Source organism: Tamandua tetradactyla, chromosome 1, assembly GCF_023851605.1.
Source record: "Tamandua tetradactyla isolate mTamTet1 chromosome 1, mTamTet1.pri, whole genome shotgun sequence".
Classification (NCBI taxonomy): Eukaryota; Metazoa; Chordata; class Mammalia; order Pilosa; family Myrmecophagidae; genus Tamandua; species Tamandua tetradactyla.
The window spans coordinates 177,759,889-177,782,256 of NC_135327.1; the positions used below are offsets into that span (position 1 = coordinate 177,759,889).

Genomic DNA, 22,368 nt, shown 5'->3' on the forward strand with positions numbered 1-22,368 from the left:
CAATGGAATCGAATAGAGTGCTCAGATATAGACCCTCTCATCTATGGACATTTGATCTTTGATAAGGCAGTCAAGCCAACTCACCTGGGACAGAACAGTCTCTTCAATAAATGGTGCCTAGAGAACTGGATATCCATATGCAAAAGAATGAAAGAAGACCCATCTCTCACACCCTATACAAAAGTTAACTCAAAATGGATCAAAGATCTAAACATTAGGTCTAAGACCATAAAACAGTTAGAGGAAAATGTTGGGAGATATCTTATGGATCTTACAACTGGAGGTGGTTTTATGGACCTTAAACCTAAAGCAAGAACACTGAAGAAGGAAATAAATAAATGGGAGCTCCTCAAAATTAAACACTTTTGTGCATCAGAGAACTTCATCAAGAAAGTAGAAAGACAGCCTACACAATGGGAGACAATATTTGGAAACGACATATCAGATAAAGGTCTGGTATCCAGAATTTATAAAGAGATTATTCAACTCAACAACAAAAAGACAGCCAACCCAATTACAAATTGGGAAAAAGACTTAAACAGACACCTACCAGAAGAAGAAATACGGATGGCCAAGAGGCACATGAAGAGATGCTCAATGTCCCTGACCATTAGAGAAATGCAAATCAAAACCACAATGAGATATCATCTCACACCCACCAGAATGGCCATTATCAACAAAACAGAAAATGACAAGTGCTGGAGAGGATGCGGAGAAAGAGGCACACTTATCCACTGTTGGTGGGAATGTCAAAGGGTGCAACCACTGTGGAAGGCAGTTTGGCGGTTCCTCAAAAAGCTGAATATAGAATTGCCATACGACCCAGCAATACCATTGCTAGGTATCTACTCAAAGGACTTAAGGGCAAAGACACAAACGGACATTTGCACACCAATGTTTATAGCAGCGTTATTTACAATTGCAAAGAGATGGAAACAGCCAAAATCTCCATCCACAGAAGAGTGACTAAACAAACTGTGGTATATACATACGATGGAATATTATGCAGCTTTAAGACAAGATAAACTTATGAACCATGTAATAACATGGATGGACCTAGAGAATATTATGCTGAGTGAATCCAGCCAAAAACTAAAGGACAAATACTGTATGGTCCCACTGATGTGAACGGACATTCGAGAATAAACTTGAAATATGTCATTGGTAACAGAGTTCAGCAGGAGTTAGAAACAGGGTAAGACAATGGGTAATTGAAGCTGAAGGGATACAGACTGTGCAACAGGACTAGATACAAAAACTCAAAAATGGACAGCACAATAATACCTAATTGTAAAGTAATCATGTTAAAATACTGAATGAAGCTGCATCTGAGCTATAGGGTTTTTTTTTGTTTTTGTTTGCTTGTTGGTTTGTTTGTGGTTGTTGTTTTTTACTATTACTATTACTTTTATTTCTTTTCTTTATATTAACATTTTATATCTTTTTCTGTTGTGTTGCTAGTTCCTCTAAACCGATGCAAATGTACTAAGAAACAATGATCATGCATCTATGTGATGATGTTAAGAATTACTGAGTGCATATGTAGAATGGTATGATTTCTAAATGTTGTGTTAATTTCTTTTTTTTTTCTTTCCGTTAATAAAAAAATAAAAAACAAAAAACAAAAAACAAAAAAAAAGAAACATAAGTTTTTATTTTACCTTCTGTGTTCCTTCTTTGATACTGCCCCTTTTTTTATTTGGATCCAATTTTTTAATTTCATTTTCTTTTTCCCTGAAGAAATTTTCTAACATAGTTTTGTAGGTGATGCCTGCTGGTGATGAAATCCCTCAGTTTTTTATTTTTAAATTTTTCCTGCTCAGCAATAAATTCATGGTATATAGAAAAAAAAAAAAAGAAGAATGGAATGATCATTAAAAAAAAAAAGAATTAGCGCTCTGAAGCTATGAAAGTCAACAGTACTCCATACAGGAACTGTTTAAAAAGTTGAAAAAGTGATCAGACTTTGAGTAGAGATATGAATGAAGCTATCTGGATAGAACTAAGGTAAATCAGAATACAGGGTAAAGGATGATATTGCCCATATTTTAAAACTTCAACTTCTATATGAGACTAAAGGGAGAGGTTTTTTTTTTAATGAAAATTTATATTTTGGGTAGTACATTTCCTAAGTTAACTTGTATGGTCAGTTTAGTTGAACACCATAAGTACATGAAATCTTGAATAGGGAGTGAGATTTTGTTTGTTTGTCCAGGTTTATGTGATGCCCCAAAATATCCCAGAGTAATTTAGGCAGTGAATAAAGAAGTATTTGCAAAGTCCCTTGTGAGAAGGGGGGAAATATTAAACTTCCCCATTGGGGGAATTTCTGATATTCTCAGAAGTAGTGGGGACAACCAAATCAATAGGCCAAGCCCTCATGTTTGGATTTGCCCCTATGAAACTTGTTCCTGCAGAAGACAGGCTAAGCATACTTAAAATTATGCCTAAGAGTCACCCCCAAAGAATCTCTTTTGTTGCTCAAACGTGGCCTCCCTACGCCAGCTCAGCAGGTGAACTCACTGCCCTCCTCCCTCTGTGAGACTTGACTCCCAGGGGTGTAAATTTCCCTGGCAGCATGGGACAGGACTCCCAGGATGAGCTGGGACTGAGCATCATGGGATTGAGAAAACCTTCTTGACCAAAACAGGGAAGAGAGAAATGAGACAACATAAAGTTTCAGTGGCTGAGAGATTTCAGAGTCGAGAGGTTATCCTGGAGTTTATTCTTATGCATTATATAGATATCATTTTTAGTTTAGATGATGGATTGTAGTGGCTAGAGGGAAGTAGCTGAAACCATTGAACTGTGTTCCAGTAGCCGTGATTCTTGAAGACAATTGTATAACTATATAGTTTTTACAATGTGACTGTGTGATTGTGAAAACCTTGTTCTGATGCTCCTTTTATCCAGGGTATGGATAGATGAGTAAAAAAGTATGGATAAAGAATAAATGAATAATAGGGGGGACAAAGGGTGAAATAAATTGGGTAGATGGAAAAAAATTATTCAAAGAGATATACTCAGAAACACTATGGACAAATAAAAATGAAATTCTAAAAAATTTTCAGGTAACTCATAAGAATGCAGGAAAAAAGAAAACAACAAAAATAAAATGACCAACTTAAGTCCTAAGAAAGCAATAATTACATTAAATGTAAATTGGCAGCATAAATTAAAAAACATTACCCACTATATCAATCTATAATAAAATCATTCCAAATATGATACTGTAGGCAGACTGAAATAAAAATATGAAAAAAGGTATATTAGTCAAACAGCAAATCAAATCAGGAGTGGCTATGTTAATACCAAATAAAGTAGACCTCAGAGCAAAGAAAATTATCAGAGACAGAGAGGGACACTATAAAATGATAAAAACAACAATCCATGAGAAGATATATCAATCCTAAACGTGTATGCACAAAACAAAAAAACTGAAAAATATATGAAACAAAAACTGATAGAAATAAAGGGAAGAATAGATAAATCCACAACTGATCGAACAATTAGAAAATCAGCAAAGATATAGAAGAATTCAGCTACACCATTTACAACAGGATCTGACTGCAATTCATAATACACTCCAGCCAACAAAAGCAGAATGCTCATTCTTCCCAAGTGCCCACAGAATATACAGCAAGATAGATAATATCCTGGACATGAAACATACCTTTAAAAATTTTATATCTAAATATTTAAAAGAATTTAAATGATACAAAGCATATTCTCTGACCAAAATGGAATGACAAGAAATCAATAACAGGAAGAGATTTTAAGAAAATCTCCAAACACTTGGAAACTAAATGACACTTCTGAAATAATTCATGGGTCTATTTTTATTGCCTTCTCTTTATCCCATTGATGAGGGAGAAGTGCACACCCTAGCATTATGGGGATGGATGAACATACAACATTTGACACTAGACATATGAGATTGACAGCAGTTTATTAGTCACATATGCATACAGCCCAGAGGGGAAGGACACATACAAGCCCACATGGGAATTGCACACAGGAACAGAGTGAAAAACTAGGGACTGTGGCATGCAGGTTTTGCTGAGTCATTAAATAAACTGCTGTGCATCAATACCATGGAATACTACCCAACAATAATAAAGAATAAACTATTGAATTATAACCTGGATGAATCTCCAGAGAATTGTACTGAGTGAAAAAAGCCAATCCAGAAAACCTACATATAATATGATTCCATTTGTATAACGTTCTTTTTTTTTCTTTTTACATGGGCAGGCACCGGGAAACGAACCCAGGTCCTCTGGCATGGCAGGTGAGCATTCTTGCCTGCTGAGCCACCATGGCCTGCCCTGTATGACATTCTTGAAATGACAAAATTACATAAGTGAACAACAGATTAATGGTTGTCAGGAGTTGAGGAGGTGGCAAAGGGGGAAAGTCAGTATGGCTGGAAAAGGGCAACACAAGGGAACTATTTTGTATCTTGATTGTATCAATGTCAGTATCCAGGTTGTGATATTATACTCTAGTTTTGCAAGATACTATTATATTTATGGGAAACTGGGTGAAGGGTACAAGGAATCTATTGGGTTCTTCCACCCACATGTAAACCTACAGTTATCTCAAAATAAAAAAGTTTCATTAAAAGGAAACCAAAATTCTGTGCATAAGATGTGGAATTCTGATGAAAAACTGATAGGTTTTAAGTTGCTACAAGTAGTAGTTCATAAAACCTTCTTGTTTAAGGGGAAACTTCCCTCTCTTGGACTCACATTGATCTTTTTACTGACTATGTAAAAAAAACTTATTGCATGTATATTGAGTTACTCTAATAGAATAAACTGAGTCATTTTTTTAGAACAAATGGGTTTTTAAAGATTATCTAATTCAACTACATGTATAGGTAAGGAATTGAGGTTGTTCAATTAGGAAGGCAGGGTCATGATCAGATTCCAAATAAACCTAACATCTAGGCATTTAGAGACACAGGATTGGAATAGTGCTTAAAAATCATGATCAGAGATAAAGCTCATATCTTTCTCATGGAAGTAATAATAAAAGCCATAAGGGAGGATGAATTCATCAAAGGAGAATATATGACTTGTAGTTTGACAAATACCTAGGACTACAAAGCATGTTGGGCAGAAACTCATATATTTCATTTCTTTCCTAGACTAAAGCCAGCTACTTGCATAAATATAGAGAAAAACAGCACATCATGGACACCACCCAGAAATCTCCATGTTCTCACCCAAAGAGATTTTATGACACAGTCTTCAGAATGGTTCCAGTCTGTGCCTGAGAAATCATTTGAAAGCTTGTCACCTCTCAAAGACCCCAAGAACAGGAAAAAACATTCTGGAGTTTGCACCACAACGACTGAATGCAAGAAACCTCTCAAAAGGGAGACTGTTTCCTCAAGTTTTGAGATGGATGCGAACGTAAAACATAAGAATCTTCAAACTGAAGACTCTAACTGGCAAAACTCTATCCGTGTAGTCCCTGGTCTAACTGAAAAGAAGGAGGAGCAACCAAATAAGAATGATGGACAACCCACTTTCCATTTGAAGTTCCAAAGGGATGATTAATCTAGCTTTATGCTGCTCTGAAAACTCTGGATGAAATATGCATCCATAGTTAAAAAAAAAAAACAAGTAAAAGAAAAGCCCTCCCTCTTCCCCTTTCCCTATGCATCCATATTGCATACACTAAACTAAAAATTTCAGATATCTCGTCTTAGTGGGAACATCTTTCAGAGATTTAAAAAGTAACCAAGGGAAAATACAGAAATTTAAAAACCAAATAGATATTTACATTCTATTTTTGTCAACATGGAAAAAAATTTCTGCTCTTTTGGATTTTTTCCAAAATGATACAGCAACAAAAACTAAGAACCCAAGGAAGAAAGTACTATACTTGACTTTAACCTCCCTGTTAGGCACTTGAATGATAATCAGTCAACTAACATCATTTACTGAATTCCTATTATACCATTAATATGCTGAAGTCATTAGTGATATAAAAAACATTTCTCCCAATTAAAAGACTATAGTCTAATTGTACATTTAAAATATACATGATTAAAATAATTACAGATTAAGATAGTGCATAGTAAAGTGCCAAGTTATGTACTTCCAACAATTAGAGAAAATGCTACATATTAAAAGATGCTAATTGCACAGAGCAGAAATGTTGCAAGAAAATAGCACTGAAATGTAAAGATTATGGTTTAAAATAGTCATTTTATTTCCCAAATTTATCAAAGATGTAAAAGATTAGATATACAGTTTTACAGCTGATGATTGTACATGCCCAGCCATTTATTTATGTAGAAACTGAAGCAAACTCAGCACCTCACAGTCTGTTATTCCTAAGGCAATGAGCACTGACAGGGATTTGGGGGACACTCAAGAACATATATCAGAAAAAAAAAGAAAGAAAGAAAAGAATATATCCCAGGCAAATAAGTCAAGATGGATGTGGTGAAGAAACCAGCCTGGAATCACAGGTCAACGACAGCCTCCATGACAGGGTGAGGCTGAGTAGGATGAGGAACAGGCAGCTGAGGAATATCCACGTTACAGGCTGGTGAGCCTAGTCAGGGCCCAAGAACAAGGTGGGATGAGAAATATCTGGGGTTAGGTAGTCTAATCTCAAAAATAGCCAGAGAGAGTTCATGGAAATCCAGTTGTGACATTAAAAGAGTAACTATTTTAACTTAACTTTGCCTACAGATTTCCTCAGGAGTCTTACGACATCTGGTAAGAAATAGCTATCTTCCCAATAAATGTGGGGTTTTCCAGGGTCTCAAATTGTTCCTTGGGAGCAAGTACCCTGGTCCCTCAGAGAGGCTCCAACTTTTTGGCCTAAAATCTCAGCTTATGGGACTCGCAGAGGCGAGGACAGAGGAATACTGCCTTCTGGGATGCCCTCTGTCAGAGTGATAAAGTCATAGGGACGTGTTGTGGGTCACAGCATTTATTTTACCTAATGTTATGTTGGAGTAAGAGCTTTAAAAATTCAGTTTGCCCTGAAGATACCACACCAATGCAAGGTGTTAATAATAGGGGAGGTATATGGGAACTCTGTATTTTTTGCACGATTTTTCTGTAAATCTATAACTTTTCTAATAAAAAATTGTAATAAAAAAGTTCAATTTGCCTTTATCCTCATAGATCAGGACAAAAGATAAAGCTCTGGTGAAATCTTGATTTTTTAACTTAGTGAAATACATTTGAACCATCAGTTCTTCAGGAATTTGAGATTGTAAACTGTAAAGTTAATTATCTGTGTGAATGCAAAATAGTGATACACCAGGTTTTTGGAGGATTGAGGGGTATAGATATATTGCCGTGACCATTTTACCTTAGTTCTCACCCTTATAAGTGCTTGTATCTTATCATTTGATACAAATACCTTCTAAGATGCTTTAACCTAGTGTAGGAGGGTCTATAGGCCATTTCTCCACTTCGTGCTCCAATACTTATTTCTTGTAGTTTTCTGACCATACAACTCCACATAGTGGCAAGTTCCTATTTATCCTTTAAGATTCAGCTCCAGTGCTACCTTCTCTGTGATGCCTTCTCTATATGCACCCGGCAAAGTTAGGGTTTGTTTTTTTCTCTTGTTCTCAGTCCATACTTGTACAAATCTCCATTAATGTTTTTTTAATTACCACATGTATCATAATTAGTTGAAAATTTGCCTCCCTTCTAGGCTGAAAAGAGCTTGTGAGCTGTGCTGGTATCTTTTCATCAATTTATTCCCTCTATCTAGCACAATACAGATACACAATGAAGGAACAGATGGATCCTTTTCTTTCTAGGACAATAAGGTAATCTGCTACATTGGAACACATATGAGGAGTGAAGATAGAATGGCCAGAGAATACAATGAATGGTAACCATAGTTAATAAAGATGTTCAGAGTGAAGGAGTATGTATTAAATATATTAGTACATATAGATTTTCCAATTGAGAGATGATTTAAAAAAAAAAGCTGAAATACTATTCCAACATAATTGTCAGTTCTCATGGTTCAATCTTTTGTAATGGTGGGCCAAAGTCAGATGACTCTTGGCCCTGAAAACAAAAAAAAAAGGCTTTCTTGGAAGCATACTGTGAGTTAATTTCCTAATAAGATACTATGATCTGTGTGTTTGTGGAAACTAAACATTTCACTAAAGACCAATAAGACAATGATGGATGACTAAATACATACGTGGCCACAGACTCAGAAGTAGGGATAGAGTATGGGCCTTTTTAGTGTAGAAATCCCATATGTAACATTTTATGATTTCTCTCAGGGTTTTCATGTATTTGTCAGATAGCCACCAGAAGGCCAAGATTCAATGATCTTTCTAAATTCTTTACTGCTACATGCCTCACAATTGCCAGGTTCACATTATTCCTTCTTTCAGATATATCACAGCCTCTATTCTGAGACAAAATGATCCATAATCATGTTCCATTAAAGTATCTCCATGACAGTGACTCAGCATCAAATTAATCTTAATTATTTGTAGGTCCTGCACTAATTTGTATTCTGATTACAAATAAACAATAAGTTACTGCCTTCCTCCCTGTAACAGAATTTCCACTTTTGCTCTTGTTTCAACAACTTTTTTTTATTTTACCATGCTTTCCCAGAACCCCAGTACAACAAAACTGGAATCCTGCCCTGAGTGCCACCCCCAGATGCTGCTTGAGACATGCTGTCAGACATTTTTGGTGTTCTTATTTGCAGAAATATTCTCTTCTTTAGCTACCAATATGCTTTAGTAGTGTGCATTTACTGCTAAATTTAACAATGACCCAATGATTGTTACTAGATGCTAATGATATTTATTACTTATTACTCTAAACTTTTTCACTTCACTGCTTATATCTTCCTTGCCTCTATAAGTCTGCAAAGTCTCTGTGTCCCAGCCATGCCCTATCTGAGACAGCCTTCCCTATCACCTAGTTTGGAAAGTACACTGATTCCAAACGTTTCAAACCCTAAATGCATAATTATACCTATCTATCATAAATGTATACAGTATGATGTATACAGTATACTTGTATCTTATCATTTGATACAAATACCTTCTATACGGTATAATAAAACTGGCTGATGCAATTACTCTGTAATAGGAGATATCCATCCAGTTATAGAAGAATGAAAATTATTCTGTCTTTACATGACACTTATGCCTTACTCCAGTAAAATTTCATCATAAATCTCACAGAGTAAGACCAAGGTTCGTGTGGTATATTCCATTAAACTTATTCCTGAAACCGCTACGAAACTCTTGGAGCACCTACAGATACTCACCACTTCAATCTTCTGGCTGTTTTCAGTGTCTACCTACTATACTTCCACAGCCTCCGTGGTCAAATTCTGGTATCTACTTTAAAGTTTGTTTCCTTGGCCTTATTGAGAAATCACATAAGCAGTAAAATCACTCCTTCATGCCTTCTGACAATACTGGTGTAATCTGCCTTTGTTGGTTTCCATTCTAGTCATCTCCTGTGCGTTAAGAACCCAAGCATATCAGAAGAAGCTGTTAAGATTCTAGAGTCACAATTTAACTTCCTCACCAAGTTCCAATTCTATTAGGGAACCTGTTCTCAAATTTGTACTGGAGTATACTTTGTCATTGACAGAGTATACTGCTCAGTGGACCCACTCATTCTGTTGTATCAATTCCTAGTTTACTAGGAAATTGTGGTAGTTTGATAGATTTCAGGCAGCCTTTGAGAGACTCTAGGACTTACACTCCTCCCAGAATTCTCAAACCCATCCTAGCCAAGTTTCCCTATCTCCCTAGGCATTCTTTTGTCTTCTCTAAGTCCCCAAAGTCTATACCTATTTTTGCTGATCCAGTGAAACCCTGTCCTTTGAACTATCCAAGTCTGTCCTGGTTCATGTGGAGTGAAACTTATTTCCAGAGGTGGTTGAAATGAAAGTTATTAGTACTCAGGGCTTCACAATTACTTCTTTCTAAGTAATGGGATAATGGGTGATTTTTATTTCCTTCTCTCTACTTTTATAGGTTTTCTTCATAGAGAGTGAATTAATTTCTCAGGAAAAAATTATTTTAAAAAATGATGGACGGGTGCATGGGTGGTTCAGTGGTAGAATGCTCACTTTTCATGTGGGAGACCCAGGCTTGATTCCCGGACCATGCACCGCCACCCCCCCCAAAAAAAAAGATGGAGACAGATTTTGGGCCGCTAGGCTGTTTACTGTCCTACTAGGCACCTAATAATAAACTCTAACTTTGAAACCCCAGTGTCTCAGGAATTGGTTATTAAGTATGTCAGGCAAAAGAATCCACGGCCTTTGTCCAGTAACAATTTGGCGTCCCTGAGGGACAAATGCCCGAATCTCTGGAGCCCCAACACAGCAGGTAAGCCAGGTAACCAAGCTTTTGGCGGCCGCTGGACTGAATTAAGTCTAGAGGCTCGGCACCCGGAGTTTCTCTATTCTACAGGCACTCCAGAAGACTTTTTTTTTTTTTGGCACCTTAAAAAGCTTCAAAGAAAGAAATGGTTTCCAGTTCCATGTCCAACAACTGACTGCACGAGTGGGTCATCAGGGTAAAAGTGGACTGGGGAGTAGAGAGGAGGTTCCAGCCTCCCTGACCTAGGCCCAGGGTCATACCTCCAGAATGGTATCTGCTCTGACCTCTGCACCTTCTGGTTTGGGGTACCATACTGTACAAGGTCTGACGCCCTGACCTAATCCAACAATTAACTGGTGTTTAATGAAATTAGGCAGGCCTGTTTAAGTGTTAGCCCATGTGTTACCTAGGTATTGGTTAATTATTAAGTTGTAAATGTTTTATGTCTGTTTAATTGTTAATCGATTTGTTTGGTGTGTGTTCTGTACAGGGTTTGAGACCCTGGCCTGAATTTATCTGTTGACTATACTCCTAAAAAATGAGCAATCCAACAATTAATTGGTATTTAATGAAGTTAAGTAAGCGTGTTTAAATGCTAGATGGTGTGTTCCCTGGGTATATTAAGAGTTGATATTTGCTTAATTGTTAATCAGTGTGTTAACACTGCTTGCCTGTTTGTTACCTGGTGTGTTCAGTGTAGTTATTAATTGGTGTGTTCCTGCATTTGTATTGGTCAAATATTCCTAACTGGTTACTGATTACAGAAATTCTTTTAAAAAGGGAACCTTTAGGCTGTATTGATAATTGAAAATATTTTGGTTATGAGCCTATAAAAAAGGTTATTTCTATAACATAATCTGGCTTTAATATGCTTTAAAATGAAAATACTACCATTTTAGTTAAAGTTAGTTACAGTTAGAATTGTTCTGCAAAAAGGTAGAAATGAAGTAATATAATATATTCAATCCTTTATTTGTCCCTCTCAAAAGTATTTCTGAGTTTCTATTTTTTTAGTAACTAATTTTCTATTTGTGTCTGTATGCATTTCAATGAATATTCTCACATCTCCAGATGGTAATAGCAAATTAATAAGAAAATTTTTAAAGAGCCTATTTGAACTGCTTAGAAATAATTAGGTGCCTGATATAAATACATTAATTGGTGCTTCTTAAATTAAAAGAGTAAAAAGAGAAAAAAAAAACTCTCAATGGCAAGATTCAAAACCTTAGTTTTATAATTGCTGTAAACAAACCTGGACATTAGAAAGCAACTGCCCATGGAATTTCCTTAAGGCAGCAGAAAACTGCCAAAGGGCTGCCTCTGGAAAAAACAAAGACCTTTTCCAATAGTCCAGGTCACAGCTTTTAGTAAAATAAATCTAATTGGAAATAGTTAAATAAGGGCATAGGAACTCTCAAAATTCCACAGCCCTCACCTAAAACTTTCAACTTCAAACTCAATAGGCCTGATAGCTTTCGGTCTGTGCAACCTATCCCTGTCCTCAAGGCCCAAACACCTAAAGCAGTTATGGGGAGGGTGAGGCAAGAAAGATATGGCAAGGTATGATTAGAATTCTTTTTACTGGGCCTGGAGATTAGAAATGGCAAGCATAAAAAATGCTACAGAATAGGTTGTTTATTAATATTATTTTTTCAATAATACCTTTGCAATGGTAACTGTAGTAATGAGATTATTATTAAAATATAAATAGCCTTGGGATAGGAGCAACTGAATAAAATCTAATTACATAATTTCAGTAAGTAAAATGAAAGATCTGTGAGAGATAAGGAAAAGTTTTCCTGGATTTAGATTTGGGACAGATTAAACAATTGCAGCATATTTTTTTAGAACTTGGTAGTCAATGTACTTTTAAAATTGTTCATAATTTTAAGATATTATGAAAGCAAAGTTTTTTTTTTGACCTTCAATAAAAGGAATTTTATGATAAATTTTGAATTGAACAAATGTGATTTTACTCTGCTTGGGTGTATTCTCCCTAAATATATATAAGCTTTCTGAAAAAATAAGCTAGTATTACAAATACATTTTCAAAATTCCTCTTAAAAATAGCCTAACTAGACAGGTTAAGTTACATAAACTGAGCAATGTACCTGTTAATAATAATACTTATATAAAGCATAATTAAGAATATGCTGATGAGAGGTTATCCTGGATGTTATTCTTACACATTAAATAGATACCACCTTTTTAGTTACAGTGTAATGGAGAGGCTGGAGGGAACTGCCTGAAAATGTAGAGCTATGTTCCAGTAGCCATGTTTCTTGAGGATGATTGTATAATGATACAGCTTTCACAGTGCGACTGTGTGATTGTGAAAACCTTGTGTCTGATGCTCCTTTTATCTACCTTATCGACAGACAAGTAAAACATATGGATTAAAAATAAATAAATAATAGGGGGAATAAGTGTTAAAATAAATGTAGTAGATTAAAATGCTGGTGATCAATGAAAAGGAGGGGCAAGGGGTATGGTTATGTATGAATTTTTTTCTGTTTTCTTTTTATTTCTTTTTCTGAATTGATAACAAATGTTCTAAGAAATGATCATGATGAATATACAACTATGATGATATTGTGAGTTATTGATTAAACATCAAGAAAGAATGATTATATGGTAAGAATATTTGTGCTTGTATGTTATGTTTAATTTAAAAAAAAGAATATGCTGATGTTTAAAATATACCCTATTTAAGAAATTGGTTTAGTAAGAAATGTAAATTTTTTTATAATCTTGATTACTTGGATTTCAAAGAATCTGGCTTTTTGTTACTTGTCCATTTGTTACTTCAATATGTGGAAGAATTTGAAATTGTTATGGCTTTGTTAATGTCAGTCAGTATAGTTCTGTTAATAAATGCCTTCATAAATAGGGGAAATTCTAATTCCTTTTTTTTTTTAACTTTTTAAAAAAATTTTTAAACCTAATTCTTAGATTCAAAGAGTTTATATTCCAATTAGAATATACTTGTACCAGGGCATAATGTAAGACAGTGGTTACAAAGGAATAAAAATGCTGGAAAATTTTTAAAAGTAAATAATGACCTAAGAAAACCTCATGGAAGAGATGACATTTGTAAGACCTCTAAATAAAAGAGTAGCATTTAAATAATAGAGCTCATTTAAATAAATAGCGCTCTGAACTAGTTTTTCAAAGCCATAACTTAATTTTGTAAACTAACATATTCCTGGTAATATTTATGTAAGAATAAAGTTTAGCTTTCACGCCAGATGGCACAGGATGAGAGAAACAGAACTCACTGACTAAAGGGCTGCAAAACGGCTCAGTCTGGTCTTGCAGGCAGAGAAAAGGGAGGGCCTCTGATGCAAGCCTATAATTGGTGCCAAATCTTATATAGGTAAAAACAAGTTGAAATAAGTAACGGCCAGGGTCACTGAAATTGTAAAGCATAATCAAAAGCAGGAACGTTCGGCAGGAAATTTGAGTTAGACTATCCAGATAGGCTGTAACCTCTGGAGTATCTAGTCAGTGGAGAAAGGAGGAAGGACCTGTGTGCTAAGCTTAGGGTATAAAGCCTGTGGCATTCTATTGGTTGGCACGCCAGCCATCATTTTATTGGTTGAGCGCCCATTCTTGCAAGATCGTGAATAAATTATTTTCTTCACCATCGGGTGGGTTGTGGTATGGCTTTCTTTCTAACATTTAGCAATTGGAAATAATGTTACTAAAATGTTCAGATTTTTGCAGGACATAAATCCCTTAAATATCAAAAAGCTGATTATATTTCAAACTTGGGGCTCTTCTGACCTATAGGGTAGAGCTGAATTGGACTGAGAGATTTTAGGCATACTGTGAAGTAATCATTTGTGTATTGTGAGTAGAAAGTATATATATGCCTGGCTGTGTTCTAAACCCAAGCATGAATTTCTTCCTTCTTCCATTATTTTGTAGTAACTCTGACTCTTTCCCTTTTCATGAATATTATTATTGGAAGGAAGTGTGCAGGTTCAAAAGTCTTGTGTATCATTTATTTAAAAATAGAAAGGCTTTGTGTCAAACTGGGTATTCATACAAAACTAAAGTTTGGTTTTATCCCTGTTAAAATAAGTCAGTTGTTATTCTGCTTTTAATGCAAATTTAAAAAAAAAAAGTTTTTCTTAATCATCCAAGCACTCTGTCTAGAAAACAAAGATTTTATTTCTTTTTTTTTTTTTTTTAACATGGGCAGGCACGGGAATTGAACCCAGGTCCTCTGGCATGGCAGGTGAGCATTCTTACCTGCTGAGCCACCATGGCCCACCTAGAAAACAAAGATTTTACATAAGAGTAATAGCTTTATTAATGTTTATGTTGGCCTTATTCTTTATTTCAGAAAACAAGTCTTCTCACTGTTAAGGAAAAACTGTTACAAATAATTTGTTCTTTCATCTTCTATAAGTAAGGTGCTAAAAGAGTTTAACCTATTGCATAGGAGGTATTTGGGAAGTATTACCTTGGTTAAAAGGGATTTTCTATCTTGTTTCTGGTTAAATTTGTATAGATAAAATATTATTCATATACTTAGAGATTACATAAAATTCCCCCAAATTTAACAGTGTTCTCACTGTCCAGGTTATATGCTGATACTAATCTGTATGATGTTAAACAATGGTATGTTGTTGTTAGTAATGATTTCAGGTATTCTCAAAAGGCTACAGATCATAGAAACAGCCAAATTTTCAGTTGTACTGCTTTGCTCTAATACTCCTCTAAAAGGAAATGCGGTCAGCTATAGGTCAGAGCCCCATCTGTAACAAGGAAAAACTTTAAAAGAGAGGCAGGACAAATACATAAATTATATTTTATCTATTAACATAACTCTGGTAAATGTGTAATGGTAAATCAGAACAAAACCTCTGTTATAGTTCTTTAATATAAAACAACCATCTAATGTTTTATTTCTGGAAGCAGCTTCATTTAAAAAAGGTTATAAAAATTAGAGATTAGAGTGTAAGCTTTAACTTATTAAATTCTGAGGTGCTTTACTCTTTGTATAGCCCAGTAGTTCCCTGGAGTTTTAGATGTCTGTGTGACATCTAAAACTCAGATTTGATTCTCCAGCTCTGAAAGTCAGCATGGGTCCACACAGCAACAGCTTAAAAAAAAAAAAAACTGAGAAAGATCAAACTACAATTAAAAAGATGATAAAACTGATCTGGTTAAAACTAAGGTAAATCAATATACAAGGCAAAGGAAATATTGTCTGTATTTTAAGCTTTAACATTTGTGTGAGACAAAAGAAAAATATTTTGTCCAAAATTTACACTATCTAATTTAATCAGTCTAGTCAGTTAAACAGCCTAATTGAGCTTTATTTGATATAGACCCTGGAATAAAGAACAAAACCTTAATGTTCTGTACAAGTTAATGTTATGCAATGATGCATTTGGGGTGGAAAATGAAAAAGTATTTGCAAAAAAACTCGTTCTATACAAGTTAATGTTATGCAATGATGCATTTCAGAGTATTTGGGGTGGAAAAAAAAAGTGTTGGAAAAATAAAACTATTAAGCTTCCCCACCTGGAGAATTCCTGACATTTTCTTAAGCAAGAGGGACTCCCAATTTAATAAGCCAAGGTTTCAATTTTGAGGCTTGCCCTTATGGAACTTATAATAGTAAACTGAACCTACTTAGGATTAGCAGCTAAGAGCCATCTCCAGAAAAATCTCTGCTTTTGCTAAAATGTGGTCTCTTTCTCAGCCAAATTCTGAGCTTCCCCCTAACGTGGGACATAATTTCAGGAGTGGCCCTGGCTGTGTGAAACAACATGAAGCATAACTGGCCCTTACAACATGGAACATTACTGGCCCTAGCATCATGAGACATAAGTTCCAAGGATGAAGCTGGTTCTGGATCATGAATTAGTTCACCAAAAGTGGGCAAAGAAATGGAGTACCAATGGCTAAGAGATTTCAAATAGAGTCAAAAGGTCATTCTGGAGGTTACTGTTATGCAATTTTCAGCCAGACATTGCAAACTTCCATATTATGGCAAACCCCAACCAACAATGTTCCTGGAAGCCCTGAAAGATATCCTGTGCTCTATAAAGTTCTACTTATTAAGTTTGCTTTTCAGAGACTTGAAACCTCTAGATTGTTCCAATGCCAGAGATGCTATGAAGCTCAGAGATACTGGAATCTCCAAGAATAACTGGTTTCATTGTTTCATCCCTTTGCCCTTTAATAATAGTGCCCCTTTTCAGCCTTGAAGCAGTTAGAGAGTTGTCACCCAGATATCCCTCAAGAATGAGAGATAATTATCAAAGAGAGGGAGGAATTGTAACCAAGAAATCAGGATTTAAGGGATGATTTTGATTACTGAATCATTATATAAATATTCCTTTTTGCTTTCTGGCATAGAGTAGACATACTCATTCTGGCATAGAGTAGACAGAGGGAAATACCTGAAATCTCTGAATTGTAATCCAGCTGCCTTGATCTCTGATAATGATTGTATAGTCCTTATCTTCTGCCTCTGTGATTATAAAAACCTTGTGACTAATCTTCATTTTTACCCAGTCATCCAGTTTTTCAACTTTAGAGCCTTGTAATCACTATAAAGACAGCCCCTAATGTTTATTAATGAAGGGTCTTGGATCAGCCCAGAACTAACACACCCCAAATCTAAAGTTATCTTGATGACTGAGACTGGATCTAACCAGAGTGGGCCAACCTGACATGTCCAGTAGCTTAAACGTTAACCTACAAGTCACCTATACCTCATTCCACCATTTTCTTTCATACATTCTATGACTAAGCACGTAATCAATTGAGCACATATGATCAATAATTAGATCACCTCTAATTACATCATCTGGGGCCACTGTGCTCATTATCCTAAACCCTTCCCATCTTTTCTCTAATAAAACTACCTGAATTACTGTAGTTTGGGGAGATAGATTTTGGGCCCCTAGGCCATCTGCTTTCCTACTACATGCCTAGTAATAAACTCTCTCTTTGGAAAAAAAATGAATAAGGCTTTCCAGTTCTTTCCATTATAGAGTAAGTAGATGCAGATTAATCCATCCTCAGAAAAACTATAAAACTAGATATAATATAAAAAAAAATTTCTTTCAGGAAATGGGTGGTGTTCAGCATAAGGCCATGATGCTTGGGAGAACTAGAGTGAACTCAACATTCACTCCCACTTTCTCCCTAGAGGAATTTTCCAATTTTTTTCATTTCAAAGAAGTCTTTGCTCAGAAGTCTTACTAGGAGGAGGAAAGAGTCTGCTAAAGTAGCTGAAATTTGTAGAGTGGAGTGCTAAAATGGAAGGAGTCCCAAAAGAAGCCCCAAAGTTCTGTGTAGGAGTTACCCTTAGGTCCTTGCTGTTTCAGTTTGCTAAGGCTGCTGGAATATAATATACCAGAAATGGTTTGGTTTTTTCAAAGGTAATGTATCAGGTTATAAGTTTACATGAAAATGTCCAAATTAAGGCATCGAGAGAGAGATACCTTCTTTGAGAAAAGGCTGCTGGCATCTGGGGTTCTTCTGTCACATGGGAAGGACACAGCAACATCTGCTGGTTCTTCTCTCCTGGGCTTTAATTTCAAAATGGCTCTCTCAGTTTCTATGGGTCTTTTTTGCTTCTCCTGAGGCATTTTTTTTTCTCTTAGCTTCTCTTGGCTTACTCTCCAAAATGTCTATGTCTTTTATCTTCTCATAAAGGACTCTAACAAGGGGATTAAAACCCACCTTGAAAGGGCTGGGTTACCTCTCCATGAAAACAACCTAAGCAAAAGGTCCCACCCACAAATGGTTTGCATTTGTGCACAGGGATGATTAATAGAACATAGGCTTTTAAGAAGTACATAACAAATTCAAACTAGCACACTCCACCCTCTGAACCACAAAGAGACACATTCTTTCCATATGCAAATACATTCACTTCATCACAATATCACAAAAGCTTAAACCATTTCAGTAACAATATTAAGTACAATATTAAGTCTTATCAAAATCAGTAACAGGCATGGTCTGTCCTATTGCAAAATTTTCCTCTGGCTGTGGAACTGTGAAACTTAGAACAAATTACCTGCTTCCAATATACAATGGAAGGACAGTCATAGGATAAACATTCCCATTGCCATAGGGAGAAATTGGAAGGAAAACAAAGATCAACGGTTCTAAACAGTTCCAAAAACATGCAGGGTAAACTGCATTAAATTTCACAGTCTAAGAGTCATCTATAGAAAGAGTTTTATCCTCAGAGCTTGAGAGAACAGAAGTCCCACCCTTTCTAAGGGCTTGCATTGGGAACCTGTCCTCTCCAAACACTGGGGTGAGAGTTCCAATATCTCCAGGCTTTGGGGAAATTGCCATGTTCTTGACCATACTCTCCTCAAGCATTTGGACAGCTGGATTCTCTGCCATCTCTGGGGTCCAGACTCACCCTCTCTAAACAGTGAGGTGGTGGCCAGACTCTCCCAAATCCCTGGGGAATGTATTCCACCCTCTCTGAGGCCTGGAGAAACAATGCTGTTTCTGAACAATGGGAAGGCCAAATTCCCCTCAATTCCTCAGGCATTTGAGAGCCCAGGGTGGTAACACTCTTCCTGAACAACAGGAAGGAAGGTTCACCCTCCACAAACTCTGGGGCAAACACACCCTCTCACCTTGTGTGGGCAGATCCACTCTTCTGGCCCAAGGATTATTGGCTCCAGACCTTAGCTGGTATGGTACTGCCTTTGGAGTTGTTTTTCCTTCAGCCCATCCCTTTGCTGTCCATTTTAGTCCCGGCTGGCAGTGGTTCTATTCATACAGATCTTGCAAAAATATATCAGTTTGGTATGCTGGGTACAGGGGTCCCAACCATCAGACAGTCGGACTGCTGTAGTTTGCTAACTGCTGGAATGCAACACACCAGAGAGGGATTGGCTTTTAATAAAAGGGGATTTATTTTGTTAGTTCTTCAGAGGAAAGGCAGCTAACTTTCATCTGAGGTTCTTTCTTATGTGGGAAAGCTCAGGGTAATCTCTACTGGCCTTCTCTCCAGGCCTCTGGGTTCTAACAACTTTCCCTGGGTGATTCCTTTCTGCATCTCCAAAGGCCTGGGCTGAGCTGCGAGTGCTGAGATGAGGTATGCTGAGCTGCTTGGGCTGTGCTACGTTGCACTCTCTCATTTAAGCACCAACCAATTAAGTCAAACGTCCTTCATTGCAGCAGACACGCCTCCTAGCCGACTGCAGATGTAATTAGCAACAGATGAGGTTCATGTACCAATGGCTCATGTCTGCAGCAACAAATCTAGGTGCCTTCACCTGGCCAAGTTGACAAGTGACTCTAACTGCCACACGGACCTTCCACAAATCCTTTCTGGATAGCTCCATTTCCAATCCTGACTCCACTGACATGACTGACTGGTTCCTCCATGTTTGGTGAAATCCTGAGATGGGGTACTAGCCTCTGGGGTCTCTGGAAGCCCAGAATTTTCCAGACCATCAATTTCTAGTTTCTTTGTACCCAAGAGTTCAGTTCTCAAAGTTTATCCCTTTCCTCTCATATTTTACTACAAGGTACTAGGAGAAGCCAGGCTGGAGATTCTACATTTAGTTTGGAAATTTCCTCAGATATCTCAGCTCATAGCTTTCAAATTGTCCCTTCCATCCAGTGCCAGTACTCAATTTTGCCAAATTCTCTGCCACTTTAAAACAAGGGTCACCTTCTGTTCTAGTTTGTTGAATGCAATATATCAGAAAAAGAATGACTTTTAAAAGGGGGAATTTAATAAGTTGCTAGTTTACAGCTCTAAGGCTGAGAAAATGTCCCAATTAAAGCGAGTCTATAGAAATGTCCAATCTAAGGCATCCAGGGAAAGATACCTTGGTTCAAGAAGACTGATGAAGTTCAGGGTTTCTCTCTCAAGTGAGAAGGCACATGGTAAAAACAGTCAGGGCTTCTCTCTCATCTGGAAGGGCACATGGTGAGCATGGCATCATCTGCTAGCTTCTTCTCCTGGCTTCCTGTTTCATGAAGCTCCCTGGGAGGCATGTTTCTTCTTCATTTCCAAAGGTCACTGGCTGGTGGACTCTGCTTCTCATGGTTGTGTTGTTCTGCTCTGCTATCTCTGGATCTCTCATTCTCCAAAGTGTTTCTTCTTTTATAGGACTCCAGAAATTTATCAAAACCCACCCAAATGGGTGGAGACATGTCTTCACCTAATCCAGTTTAACAACCACTCTTAATTAAATCACATCTACAGGGAGATGATCTGTTACAGTTTCAAAATACAGTATTGAATAGGGTTTATTCTGCCTTTACAAAATGGCATTTTGATTAAAACATGACTTTTCTAGGGTCCATGCATCCTTTCAAACCAGCACACCACCCAAATGGGTGGAAACATGTCATCATCTAATCCAGTTTAACAACCACTCCCAATTACATCATATCTCTAGGGAGATGATCTAATTACAATTTCAAACATACAATGCTGAATAGGGATGAGAAGAAATGACTGCCTTTACAAAATGGGATTAGGATTAAAACATAGCTTTTCTAGGGTACGTACATCATTTCAAACCAGCACACCTTCCTTCCAGTTTGCAATGACACATTCATCATTCTGTGTAAGACCTCAATCAGAAGTATCTTTAGAGCCCATATTTCTATCAACAGTCTCTTCAAAGCAGTCTAGGACTTTCTTATAAACACCTCACAATTTGTGGTAGTTAGGTTCAGGTGTCAACTTGGCCAGGTGATGGTGCCTAGTTCTGTTGCTGTGGATTTGAATCATTAGCTTGTGAAAGTCATCTATGGCTGATTACATCTGCAGTCTATAAGGGGAGTGACTTCCAGAATGGGTGACGTTTAATTTAATTCATGGGAAGCCTAAAATAGAGAGCTCAATGCAGCACAGCCCAAGCAGCTCAGCATACCTCCTCTCAGCACCTGCAGCTCAGCCCAGACCTTTGGAGATGCCGAAAGGAATCACCCCAGAGAAAACTGTTAGAACATAAAACCTAGAGAGAAGGCCAGCAGAGATTGCCCAGTGCCTTCCTGTGTAAGAGAACCTCAGATGAAAATTAGCTGCCTTTCCTCTGAAGAACTATATGTTTTTAGCTAAATAAATCTCCTTTCGTTAAAAGCCATTCCACCTCTGGTGTGTTGCATTCTGGCAGCTTTGGCAGACTAGAACACAATTCTTCCAGAATCTTCCCCTTATCCATTTATAAAGCTGTTCCAGCATTTTTGGTGTTTGCAAATTGTAGCACCTCACTTCTCTGGTACCAAAATCTGTTTTGGTTTGCTAAAGTTGCCAGAATGCAGTGTACCAGAAATAGGTTAGCTTTTTCAAAGGAGATTTATTAGGTTACAACGTTACAGTTCTAAGGCCATGAAAATATCCAAATTAAGGCATCAAGGGGGAAATACCTGAGGAAAGGCTGCTAGTATCTTGGGTTCCTCTATTACATGGAAAGGTATATGGCAACATCTGCTGGTCCTTCTCTCCTTGGCTCTGGTTTCAAAATGGCTCTCTCAGTTTCTGTGGGTCCTTCTTGCTTCTCCTGGGGAATTTTCTTTCTGTTAGCTTCTCTCAGTTCTCTCTCCAAAATGTCTATGCCCTTTATCCTCTCATAAAGGACTCCAACAGGGGATTAAGAGCACATTGAATGGGCTAGGTCACATCTCCATGGAAACAACATAAGCAAAAGATCCCACCCACAATAAGTCTGCACTCACAGGAATGGATAAAAAGCACATAGGCTTTTCTGGGGTACATAACAGATCTGTTCGTGTAATGGCAAAAATTGAGAAAGCACATCAGAGAAGAGCTTGAGAAAGAAACTGAAGTTCTAGCATGACCAGAGTATAAAGACTTTGGTGAAAATCCCAGCTATTCATTTTAGACCCAAGAAAAAACATGCCTTAGGTGTAATGACCATGCATATAATCAAGGGCTACATGCTGGGACTGAGACCAAAACTGGAATAGAATAGACTAACAAAGATCATTAAAATCAAACCTCAAAAGGATCAAAGTGA

At 37.0% G+C, this 22,368-nt stretch overlaps 1 protein-coding gene and 1 long non-coding RNA gene across 23 annotated transcripts in view; one reads left to right on the plus strand and one right to left on the minus strand.

The window, feature by feature from the left end:
- Positions 1 to 7,073, plus strand: part of AGBL3 (AGBL carboxypeptidase 3) — a 235,941-nt gene extending 228,868 nt beyond the window's left edge. For 16 of the 17 annotated variants that reach the window (XM_077138632.1, XM_077138557.1, XM_077138649.1 and 13 more), the window contains one exon: positions 5,153 to 7,073. In XM_077138632.1, the coding sequence (XP_076994747.1) occupies positions 5,153 to 5,567 (415 nt within the window). In that variant the 3' untranslated portion in view covers positions 5,568 to 7,073. Of the gene's footprint in view, positions 1 to 4,254; positions 4,292 to 5,152 lie in introns of all 17 variants that reach the window. The other variant, XM_077138484.1, reaches the window with a different exon arrangement.
- The window catches only part of LOC143666278 (uncharacterized), a 139,248-nt gene extending 129,700 nt beyond the window's left edge, over positions 1 to 9,548 (minus strand). For 2 of the 6 annotated variants that reach the window (XR_013167578.1, XR_013167535.1), the window contains exon 1: positions 9,295 to 9,548. This is a non-coding gene — a long non-coding RNA (uncharacterized LOC143666278). The remainder of the gene's footprint in view (positions 1 to 9,294) is intronic. The other 4 variants (XR_013167545.1, XR_013167511.1, XR_013167520.1 and 1 more) reach the window with 3 other exon arrangements.
- Between the last annotated feature and the right edge of the window lie 12,820 nt (positions 9,549 to 22,368).